At 40.1% G+C, this 12,434-nt stretch overlaps 1 protein-coding gene across 1 annotated transcript in view; it reads left to right on the top strand.

Annotated features, from left to right (window-relative positions):
• The window catches only part of LOC142854409 (solute carrier family 5 member 4B), a 42,557-nt gene extending 35,393 nt beyond the window's left edge, over positions 1-7,164 (top strand). The window contains exons 14-16 of the mRNA XM_075979926.1: positions 9-224; positions 3,026-3,128; positions 5,835-7,164. Of these exons, the coding sequence (XP_075836041.1) occupies positions 9-224; positions 3,026-3,128; positions 5,835-6,049 (534 nt within the window). The 3' untranslated portion in view covers positions 6,050-7,164. The remainder of the gene's footprint in view (positions 1-8; positions 225-3,025; positions 3,129-5,834) is intronic.
• Positions 7,165-12,434: the final 5,270 nt, after the last annotated feature.

Below are 12,434 nucleotides of genomic sequence, written 5' to 3'. Positions count from 1 at the left end.
TTTTTCAGGGTGCATTCTGGGGCCTAATGGTTGGATTTGTGATAGGCCTTATTCGTATGATCGCAGAGTTTGCATATGGAACAGGGAGTTGCTTGGCTCCCAGCAACTGTCCAGAGATTATCTGTGGAGTGCACTACATGTATTTTGCCATCATTGTGTTTTTTGTTACCATACTAGTCATCCTGGCAATCTCCTTCCTAACGAAACCAATTCCTGATGTTCACGTGAGTAATGAATGATAACCCCATGCTCAGTTAAAAATGACATTTCTTCCCTTCCTAACACTGCTGGCTACTCTACAGGCTTAGTCAATGGAATCACTGTAACACTGGAGCTAGAATCCAATAAACAAGAGCTTTGCACTTAGCACATGCGAAACATCAGGGAACGGAGATGTGAGATTAGGGAATGAACTGGGAATTCAAAATCTTCCTAATGGAGCTGGGGGTGGGGATGATAACTCGACACCCCTGCTTCAGGAGACCAGGGTGACAGCACTTGGTACTGCCTAAGAGCCCACAAAACACCTGAGAGCGGAAGAGACACCTGAGCCAGGCCAGCATAGGGGCAAACCAGATCTCATCCACAATGAGAACGGAGATAAAATGCATACAGCAACAGGGACACAAACAGGGAAGGTGTGATATTCATTTTCGTCATTCAAACTGACCAAAAAATGTCCTGTGTTGGTAAGAAAGCAGAAAAACTTCTAATTTCTAAAATCTACAGTTATTGGTGAATATGTGAATTTTATGATTTCTAGGAGGATACTTGTATCTGCCATTAAAAAAAATTTTGTATCTATGAGTTAATAATTCCACCTTTAGTAATTTAAGTAGAAATATATGCACAAAATGAGTTTGTATGCAAATGTTTGTTTGCAAAAATTAGTTTCTTTGCAATTGTTTCTAAGGAAAAATAGGTAAATTATTATAAAGTTATAAAAATAGATTTATATTAGTTAGAGAATAAATATACAATGAGGAAGTACTACTTTATATTTAAATGTTCTTAATGTGATTGAATCAGGAAAAAAATCAGAATATTAAATATTATACTACCCTATGATACCATTTTAAAAATAAAATAGACTTACCTTTAGAACAGGGAACACCAGTCTTTTAAAAATATGTATGCTATTATTGAATCACATTGTTTCAGTTTATTGCTAGCATGTAATAATACATGTGTTAATAAGCTATGTATTTTGTGTTTATCCTTCATAATCTTTAATGTAGTACCCATTTGCATATATACTTGAGGAGTAGCCAGTTCAAGATGTCTAGTTTGGGAACTTGAAACATGTGGTAGCTAACAACAACAACAACAAAAGCTTTATTAATGACATATTACCAGAATCCATTACTAAATACTTTCCATTTGGTAGTGGGAATTGAACAAAAGCGCACAAGAAAGCACTATTCGCCCAAGGAAAATGGAAATATGAAGACATAGGACAGTAGGAATGATTGTAACAGTACTAATTTTTAAAGAGCTCATCTCAAGGGTGAATGAGATTATCGTTTGGTTCTAATAGCCTGCGAACTTTCAACTTCTGAAGCAGGCTGACAGGCACGAGCGCTGCTATAAACTCACCCACCACAGCAGCAGTGAGGCAGTCCAGGCAGCGGGGGAAGACTAGAACGAAGCCAGTGCGAGTCAGAGTTCCAGGGCTCTGAAGAAGGAAGGTTAGCAAACCCTAGTGGACTAATATGAGAGATGATATCTTAAGTGTTTATATTATATGGTAAGGGAATCTTAGAGATAACATAAAAGCATCCAGTTTTTAGATAGATCCAGAACAAACAAGAAAGCTAAATTCTGCACTTGGGAGGCAGAGGCAGGCGGATCTCTGTGAGTTTGAGACCAGCCTGGTCTACAGAGCTAGTTCCAGGACAGGCTCCAAAGCCACAGAGAAACCCTGTCTCGAAAAACCAAAAAAAGAAAAAGAAAAGAAAAGAAAAAAAAAGAAAGCTAAATTCTCACAAACTGGTTGAAGAAAATCATGGACCAATTTGCATAGGTTTGACGACATTGTCATTATAAATTGAAAGATGTATTGGTATTCAAAACAGTTTCATCAGAATGACCCAAAATTAGTATTTATTCACTGTGTCTAATCCTGTTACTTGCATCTGTGGCCAGAAATGATATTATATATGTTACTTCCTTTAAGTTTGAAAAATTAAATTTGATGCAGTGTTTCACTATTTAGCCCTCACTAGCTTGGAACGTGCTGTGAAGATTAGGCTAATCTTGAATTCACATAATCTTCCTGTCTCTCTTTCCCTGCTGCTGGTATTAATAAACAAACAGATCAAGCTTGAAAATCTGAAATGATAGCAATGAAAATGAAAACAGATTTACTTCTAGAATAGTAGCTGGTAGAAATTTGCATGTGTGTCAGGAAAGGCACACAGAAAGGTGGAAATCAAGAACAGCTCACAGATGCTATCTAAGTATGATGGATCCAGAAATGGAACCAAATAGAATATTTATTTTTGTATTTTTGAGACAGGGTTTGTCTAATAGCCCTGGCTATCTTAGAAATCACTATGCAGAGTATGCTGACCTCAAACTCACAGGAATCCACTTGCTTCTGCCTTCCAGTTGCTGGAATTAAAGGCATGAACTGCTATACCTAATCAATAGATTTTTTTAAAGAATAAAAGTAACTATTAGAACAAATGAAAGCAACCATGAGGTAGCACTGAAAATACTGGAGAGGACAGTGGAGGCAGGGGAGGTCCTGCGCGGCTAAGTCCATGCCTTTCTTGACATCCCAAATTCAGAGGTAGGAGTCTAAGAAGACTACTTGGAATTGTAGACAAATACTAGAATTAAAAACAGAAATAATTCAAAATGGTTGGTGTGTTTTGGTTAGAGAGTCTGTGGGACACCTTTCCTTTTTAACCTGTAATGTCCTGGAGGAGCTAGGGTTTTAAACCGTACATTAAACAAGGTATCATTGAATCATTGTAATCTCTTCCCAACATTAATGAGCGTGTGTGTTGCCTCTGGTTAGCTGTACCGCCTGTGCTGGAGCCTTTGGAACAACACGGAAGAGCGTATTGACTTAGATGCAGAAGAGGAAAGTCACGAAGAAGTTGGTAGTGCTCTTGAAGAAGGTAATCTCAATCTTACGCTTGTTTTAGTGTAAGAACACTGGGTATGGTTTGGCTGTGTGGGCTTTTATGGGTTATGTTTGTTTTTAATCTCTCTAAATTCAGCTTCTGAGATTTTTTTTGTTTTTTTTTTTTATTATTTTTGTTGTTTTTTGTTTTTGTTTTTCGAGACAGGGTTTCTCTGTGGTTTTGGAGCCTGTCCTGGAACTAGCTCTTGTAGACCAGGCTGGTCTCGAACTCACAGAGATCCACCTGCCTCTGCCTCCCAAGTGCTGGGATTAAAGGCGTGCGCCACCACCGCCCGGCCAGCTTCTGAGATTTAAATGTATATGTGTAAAACTAAAAAAAATGTTTAACACGTGCCCTCAATATCCAGTGATCATTAAATGTGGGTTCCATTTCTTCATCTCCAGCCCATCCACCTATCTTCCATCATCTGTCCATGAAGCTGAGTGCCAGCTGCCAACCAATAATTAGTTGCAGACCGCCCTGGCTCTAACTACATATTGTACTCAACAAGTTAGTCTCGACTGATCAAGCCTGAGTGTCTGACACAGCCTCCTTTCCTCACTATTGCTCACAATACATCTTTTATTCCAGGCAGGCAGACTCCTTCATAAGTCTTAACTAAGACTAATCTAGTCTATTTTTTTTTATCAGCGAACTAGCTTTCAGGTTCCTTTCTCTTCCTCATTATTGTTCTGTCTTATTTCATGACCTTTTATGGTTATCCTTCCATTTGTAGTATTTAGAGTCCCTTCACTTGATGTAGTCTGAACTTAGGTTGGATGTGGGTCGGGGATTGGTTATCAGCTTCCTAATTTCAGCCTCCTTTAATAACGAAGCTCACGATTTTCACCGCCCTCCACCCACTTCCACTGCATCTCCTCCGTTTGCTTTGTATCTGTGTTGTTACCATTTATTTATTTCTGTTTTGCCTCACTTTTATTAGAATTTTTCATAGATTTCTGTTTAGAAGCATGTCTCAAATTTTTCCAGTTCCACTATGAAGAGCATTGCACAGAGCTTTTTGTATGTGACCCCCTAACCATTTGAAGATTTGAAGAAGCTTGACTGTTGGATCGAAGGGCGAGTGCCTGTATAACTTTGCTGTATTCTCCAATTGGGAGTTAAATTTTCTTTTGCATTATATTACTACATATACTATGGACCCAGACATGGCCTCTGGTGGCAGCACGGACCACACAGATCACTATGACACCCAGCAGCAGCATGGACTCAGGACATCAACATGGCTGCAGGTGGCAGTGCAGGCTCCTCATATCGGCCTGTTCCTCACCGCCATCTCTTCTCCAGCTCCACCTCTCTCCACAGTGCACGAACCACTCCGCTCTCTTTCCCTCCCCTCTCTCCATCACACTCTGCCTTTCCATCTCTCCATTATGTATTGTTCACTGTAGTGGCACCCGCTGCCGGGCCTGTGGGGACCAGGGCCAGCACTTGTGTGTCGTCTTCTGACGGCTGAGTGATTTTATGGACCACCTGTCAACATTCTTTTCATGGCTTCTTCACGTCTTTAGCATGTTTCCATGAGGTTGTTGATAGTCCTTTTACCTGTTTTTTTTACAAAGCTCATTGATATTATTATTGTTACACATATATAGATATATGTATGTGTATTCATAAATCTGCTGAATCTGTTTTAGCTGTTTGTGTATAATATGGTTTCAGGACAGACCACTTTGTCTTAGATAACCCCTTAGCTGGTCATCCCGGGAAAAGCTAGTTTTCCTCCTAGCAATCAATAGTTGTCTGTGGTCCTTTGTCAAGGGGTTGGGAGTCCTCAGAATGTCCCCCCTCCCATGTTCACATGTCCATTGATATGCTCATTTTTCTAGTCTTGTTTATGCAGCCATTTCTAGAAGAGACTGTTTAGAAGATCTCCTGGTACTCCGGCCCTCACAGTCCTTCCTGCCTCCTTCGGGATGCTCCCTGAGGCATAGGTGCTGTGATGTAGATGTACCCAATGGGGCTGAGGTCTTTAGGATCTGTTGATCTCCATATCGAGTTGTGGACTTCTGAGGTGGTCTCCATCTGTTACAAAAAAGAACTTTGATGAAGGGTGGCAGTTACACTCACCTGTTAGCTATAAAGATAAGATTTAGAATATCGTAAGGAATTATGTTGCTCTAATGAAGTGGTGGTAGTAAATTCTTCTCCAAGTTCTAATGACATCACTATCACCGAGAGGTTTACAGTATCAGCCATGATTTCCTTCTTGTTAATGGGCCTTAAGTCCAATTAGCTATCAACTTGAGAGTGGGAGGGCACGGGAAGGGCTCTAGGGAGCCTAGTTGCCGCTGGAGGGAGGAGAAGGAGAAAGGAAAATGATGCAATTCTATTTTGATATAAATATTTTTAAAAAGAAAGAATCCAATGTACAATAACTAAAAATGTTCACAGTGTCTCTCTTAAATAAACGTGTTATAATACTGGAATACCAAAAAGAAATTATTGTGGCATGTCCAGGCCACTACCACTCTACTTTTCATTTCTTTTTACTTTGTTTATTAGATTCTCACCATGCAGGATTTTCTATTTTATATAGTCAGATTCAACCGTATTTTCCCATAGATTTCCATGACACTGGTAAGTGGTTGTGACATAGCTCAGTCATTTGTACAGCAACAACAGTGATTTCTGTTACCTGTCTTAGTTGGTGATTTGCTGGTGCTTTTCCTGTTCTAGATGATCCTGAGCAACCCCGTGGATGTCTCAAGAGGGCATGTAGCTTATTCTGTGGTTTGCAGAATACAGGGCCCAAGCTGAGCAAAGAGGAGGAAGAAGCCCTGAGGAAAAAGTTTACTGACACCTCTGAGAAGCCCTTGTGGAGGAATGTAGTGAACGTCAATGCCATCGTCCTCCTGACTGTGACCGTCTTTGTTCATGCCTATTTTGCCTGAACTCTGAATGGAGCAAAGAATAATGGTTAAATTTCCTTTTATAAATGTTGCTCTGTCACAGTTAGTTGACCAATTGAAAATGTTAAGTAATTAGGTTACTATACAAATATCTTGTTTTTAGCAAGCCATTGTGTCAATTGGGTAAAAATTCTTTTCCCCCTCTCTATTTAGATATAACTGGAAATGAAAATTGTATATATTTAAGATACACACAGTGATTTGAAATGCGCCCACACTTTGAAAATATTGCCATGATCAGACTAATTAACATATCCATCACTCTATTTTGTCATGCATATATATTTGGCAACAATACTTAAAACTGCTCATCTAGTACATTTCAGTCATACTAGACTATTTTTATGCTGATCACATACAAGAATTCTTTTTGTATCTAAAAGTTTATTCCTTTTGATCATATCTCCCTATTTACAACTTATAAAATCTTGGACAGTCAATATTTGTGGTGGTTTGAATGAGAATGGCCTCCATAGGCTCATAGATGTGGATGCTTAGCCACCAGGGAGTGGAACTATTTGAGAAGGTTTAGAAGGATTAGGAGGCATGGCCTTGTTGGGGAAAATGTGTTACTGAGGGTGGGCTTTGAGGTTTCAAAAGTTTATGCCAGGCCCATGTCTTAGTCTCTGCCTGCTGCCTGCTTATCAGGATGTAAAGTTCTCAGCTACTGTTTCATTGTGTGCCTGTGTGTTGTAGAATGGCGGGCTGCGTCCCTGGCACCCAGCCACCCACATGGCTAGCTTTACCCGAAATAATTACATGGAAACTGTATTCTTTTAAACACTACTTGGCCCATTAGCTCTAGCCTCTTATTGGCTAGCTCTTACATATTGATCTAACCCATTTCTAATAATCTGTGTAGCCCACAAGGTGGCTTACCAGGGAAGATCTTAACCTGCATCTGTCTGGAGTGGGAGAATCATGGCGACAGACCTGACTCAGCTTCTTTCTCCCAGCATTCTGTTCTGTCTACTCTGCCTACCTAATTTTCTGTCCTATCAGGGCCGAGGCAGTCTCTTTATTTAACCAATGAAATTAACACAAAACAGAAGACTCTCCCCAATCACCTGTGTGCTTTTTATCATGATATCATGGACTAACCCCCAGTTAAATGTTTGCTTGTATAAGAGCTGCCTTGATGTAAGATGTAAATGAATTAGTGTCATGTGACTGCATAAACAAGTATGCTTTCTCCTCTACACTTGAGTCAAGACAATTTCTCCTCAACAATTGTTTCTGAGGAGTGAGCTGCCTTATGCATTACATCTGTACTTACAAATATTTGTTATACATTTGTACATTTGCTTTGTGTATATACCACCCCTGAGAAAAGGAATTTGAATAAACTAAAAATGAATTTTATAATAATGAACTAAATCTCTTGATTTTTGTCTTTAATAGAAATCTCTAACCTCTCTCTCTCTCTCTCTCTCTCTCTCTCTCTCTCTCTCTCTCTCTCTCTCTCTCTGTCTCTCACACACACACACACACAAACACACACACACACACAAACACAAACACATCACACACACACACCCCTTTCCTAGGGAGATTATGTGGCTCAAATATTTCACACAATCTGATATTGGGCAGTGCTTGTTCATAAATAATTGTTTCCAATGTTTCACATTGGTACTTTTATAAAGCATTATGGTCATCCTTAATTACCCATGTTCTACTATTTTATTCTAACAAAGACATAGAGACTGAATTATTTATATTGTGCTCTTGTAAAGAAAGTCTGTGAAATATGAAATTAGGACTTGATATTTTTCTTCAAGAGAGAGAAAGAGAATATTTATTTTTCATCCTTTTATGCCTGTAATTTTCTCCTGGCTAAAATCTTCTTAGCAATGTGAAACCATTATGAAAGAATTGCTTTTAAATGCATTATATATATATATTTCTACACATGTATATGCATATATATGTGTGTATATATACATATATGTGTGTGTGTGTTCTACATGCTCTAAGTGACTACAGATGCCAGCTCAGATTATAATACCTAGAAAAACTATCAATTACAGCTGATGCAGAAATAAAAACGCTTGCACACACACTCATGCTGTATTTTTTTAAACCAATGACAAACTAAGTTAACTGTGAAGTTTTTTTCTTCCACTAGCTCTTCCTCTGGCCCCTTTCAGCCTTTTCTTCTACCATGTCCATTCTTTTGTGACTTTATAGATCCTTTCTCTGCACAGGACCCATAGCTGACACACTAAGCTGGGACTCAGGTAGGAGACTTGTATCCCCCTTTGTGTTGGCAGAGGCTGCTCATTTGTTTCCCGGCCACCCAAACCTGAAATAATCCCTGTATTATTACAACACTTCTTGGCCCATTAGTGCATGCTTCTTATTGGCTAGCTCTTATATCTTAAATTAACCCATTTCTATTAATCTGTGTATTTCCACATGATTGTAGCCTTCCAGTAAGGTTCTGTCCAGCATCCAGCATCTATCTCCTGCAGCAGCTACATGGCTTCTCCTTGACTCTGCCTACTCTTTCCTCCTCTGTCTGCTTGGAATTCCTGCCTTGTTCTATTCTGCACCGCAAAAGGCCCCAAACAGATTCTTTATTAACCAATGATATTAACAGCATACAGAGGGAAATCCCACATCATCTCCCCTTTTCTGTCTAAATAAAAGGAAGATTTTAACTTTAACATAGTAAAATTACATATAACCAAACAGTTATCAAGCAAGAATTATAGTTTTAATATTTAGTCTATTTGCATTTGACAAACTCTATCATCTATTCTATATTTGTGAGTCTAAAGTTTTATATTTAATCTATCTTTTATAATTATAACTATCTTCAACTCCAACAAAGAATTTCAGTTATTGAAGATACTATAGAGGAAGTAGATTCATTGGTCAAAGAAAACATTAAATCCAACAAATTCTTAACACAAAGCGTTCATGAAATCTGGGACACCTTGAAAAGACGAAACCTAAGAATAATAGGGAAAGAAGAAGGAGAACTCCAGTTCAAAGGCACAGAAAATATATTCAACAAAATCATAGAAGAAAACTTTTACAACCTAAAGAACTCTATGAAGGTATGAAACGCTTACGGAACACCAGATAGACTGGACCAAAAAGAGAAAAGTTTGCTAGCCATATAATAATCAAAATGCAAAACATACAGAATAAATAGAGAATATTAAGAATTGCAAAGGAAAAAAGTCAAGTAGCATATAAAGGTAGACCTACCAGAATTACACTCAATTTCTCAATGGAAACCATGAAAGCCAGTAGGTCCTGGACAGATGTGCTGCAGATACTAAAAGGCCATGGATGCAAGCCCAGATTACTATACCCCGCAAAACTTTCAATCATCATATTCCATGATAAAACCAGATTTAAACAATACCTATCCACAAATCCAGCCCTATAGAATGTACTAGAAGGAAAAACTCCAACCCAAGGAAGCTAACTGCACCCACAAAACACAGGCAACAGATAACCTCACACCATCAAACCTCAAGGAAGGAAAACACACAAACACTACCACAAAAAAAGAACAGGAACTAACAATTACTGGTCATTAATATCTCTGACTATCAATGGGCTCAATTCACCTATAAGAAGACACAGGCAAAGAGAATGGATATAAAAGTAGGATCCATCCTTCTGCTGAATACAAGAAACACACCTCAACCTCAAAGACAGACATCATCTAAGAGTAAAAGGATGGGAAAAGATTTTCCAATCAACTGAACCTAAGAAACAAGTGAGTGTAGCTATCCTAATAACTAACAAAATAGATTTCAAACTAAAATCAATCAGAAGAGCTGGAGAAAGACACTTTATACTCATCACAGGAACAATCCATCAAGATGTAGTCTCAATCCTGAACATCTTTGCCCCAAAGAGCACCCACATATGTAAAAGAAAATTACTAAATCTTAAATCACACATCAAACCCCATGTTAACTGTAGGAGACTTCAACACTCCACTCTTCCCAATGAACAGGTCAACCAGACAGAAACTTAACAGAGAAATAAGAGAACTAACAGGTGCCCTAACTCAAGTGGAATTAACAGACATCTACAGAACATTACACCCAAACACAAAAGAATAAACCTTCTTCTCAGCACTTCATCGAACCTTCTCTAAAATTGGCCACATATTTGGTAAGAAAGCAAACCTCAATAGATACCAAAACATTGGAGTAACCCCCTGTATTTTATCTGATCATCATGGTTTAAAGTTAGAATTTAACAACAACATTACTCACAGAAAGCCTACAAAGTCATGGAAATTGAACAGTGCTTAATTGAGCCACCCCTGGGTCAAGGAAAAAAATCAAGAAAGAAATTAAAGTTTTTCAGAAAATTGGGAATTAACCTACCTCAGGACTCAGCAATACCACTCTTGGGCATATACCCAAAGGATATTCAATCATACCACAAGGACATTTGTTCGACTATGTTCATAGCAGCTTTATTTGTAATAGCCAGAACCTGGAAACAACCTACATGTCCCTCAACTGAAAAATGGATAAAGAAAATGTGGTAGATTTACACAATGGAGTACTACTCAGTGGTTTAAAAAAATGATATCTTGAAATTTGCATGCAAATGGATGGAACTAGGAAAAAATCCTGAGCGAGGTAACTCAGACCCAGAAAGATGAACATGGTGTGTACTCTCTCATTATCATCTCAGTTAGCAAAAAGGCTTTTGACACAATTCCACATGACTTCGTGATACCACTTCTAGAGAGACAAGGACTAGAGGGAGCAAAACCTCAACATAATAAAAGCTATACACGCTGGGGAAAATGGTGATGTCCAGACCCAATTGCTGCTAAGGACCATGTTGGGGTTCATGGTCCCAATGTAACTGGGGTCTGTCCTGAGGCCCAGGTCCTGCATTGTCACTAATGATCACATAGAGGCCCAGGGTTGGAGCCACAACCTGAGGCCTTGGTGGCGTCCTGTGATCACACAACTGCTGAGACTGTCCCCACCTGGGTGGCTGCTCCTTCCACCCAGAGCCAGGCTGTCACCCAGGCCTACGCTGTTGCCTAAGGCCATGTTTAGGTCCATGGTCTAGTGGCCGCTGGGGTCCGTGTTGGTGTCTGTGCCCAGTGTCATCTCAGGAGGCCTTAGAAATCATGTAAGGTAAAATCAGAGAGCTATACTGAGTCAGTCCCGCCCTTCATTGCTCTGACAAACCTGGCCTTCCCCCTCTTGTGCCACTTCAGAGGGCTGGACCCTGCACTCAGGAGGGAGGACCCCACCCCTCACCACAGGTGACATGAACCTACCCTGAGGGCATGCATGTAGGGTAGCTGATTCCGCCAAAGCACCTGCGGTGGGTGGCCCCAGTGGCTCCATCTGACCTGCCTGGCTAACACCCATGCCCACAACTGGGCCTTGGGTTGACCCACCCTAGCATCTATCTCATCTAGGTCTTGCTGGAGTGCAGCGCACAGCGCCTGTCTGCGCTCTACGTGCTCTAAGTTCGCGAGCTTTGGGCAAGGGGCTGGAGACTGAAACACACAAAGACACACACACACACAGAGACAGAGACACGGACCTCTAGTCACTGGTAAGAAGCCCCTTGTTCAATAGCACCACGGAGGCTTATAGACCCAACACAGCAAGGTGGGCCAACAGGTGAAAACCTTATCCTCTGATCCTCAAGGTCAAGGCAACACGTGCTCGTGAAGCAGAGCTGGTAAACAACTTTGACACAGCTTTCAGTGACTCCGATCAGAAGGAAAGTAAAGATCTCTAGCAGGGAAGAGCAGCTGGAGGCCGGGACTCCAAATGTTCCCACTGGAGCACATGAAGTGACTGGTGACCTTGAACCAGAGCAAGGACTGGTGGGCCAAAGAGGTACACTGTATGACACACTGAAGCCTCCCATGCCACCAGGATAGATGAAGAGGTGGTGGGGAGTCAGGAAAGAAGGAGAAGCAGAGATTTTTGTGTTCATGCTGTAGTTTTTGTTCTGCTTTGGTTTATTAGAGAGTCATTTTTGGTTGTTGCTCTTGCTTTTGTTTGTTTGCTTGCTTTGTTTTGTTCTCTTTCATGGGGGGAGCAACAGGGATGGCAGGATATAGGGGGAGCGGGAGGTGAACTGAATTGGGGTGCATGATGTGGAAATCCCCAAAGAAGTTTTTAAAACTAATAAAAGCTACAGCACATCATCCTAAATGGAGAAAAACTTGAAGCAATCTGATGAAAACCAGAATCCCCCCTTTTTAAAAATAGAGTGCTAGAAGCGCTAGCTAGAGAGAAGGAGGATGAGGCTACATAAATAGTAAACGAAGTCAAATCATTTCTATTTGCAGATGATACAAAAGACATCCCAAAAATTCCACTAGAAAACTCCCAGAAGTGGGCAA

The sequence above is a fragment of the Microtus pennsylvanicus genome, chromosome 7 (assembly GCF_037038515.1).
Source record: "Microtus pennsylvanicus isolate mMicPen1 chromosome 7, mMicPen1.hap1, whole genome shotgun sequence".
NCBI classification, from domain to species: domain Eukaryota; kingdom Metazoa; phylum Chordata; class Mammalia; order Rodentia; family Cricetidae; genus Microtus; species Microtus pennsylvanicus.
The sequence above is the reverse complement of the archived record's forward strand: the minus strand, read 5'-3'. Positions and strand labels throughout refer to the sequence as shown.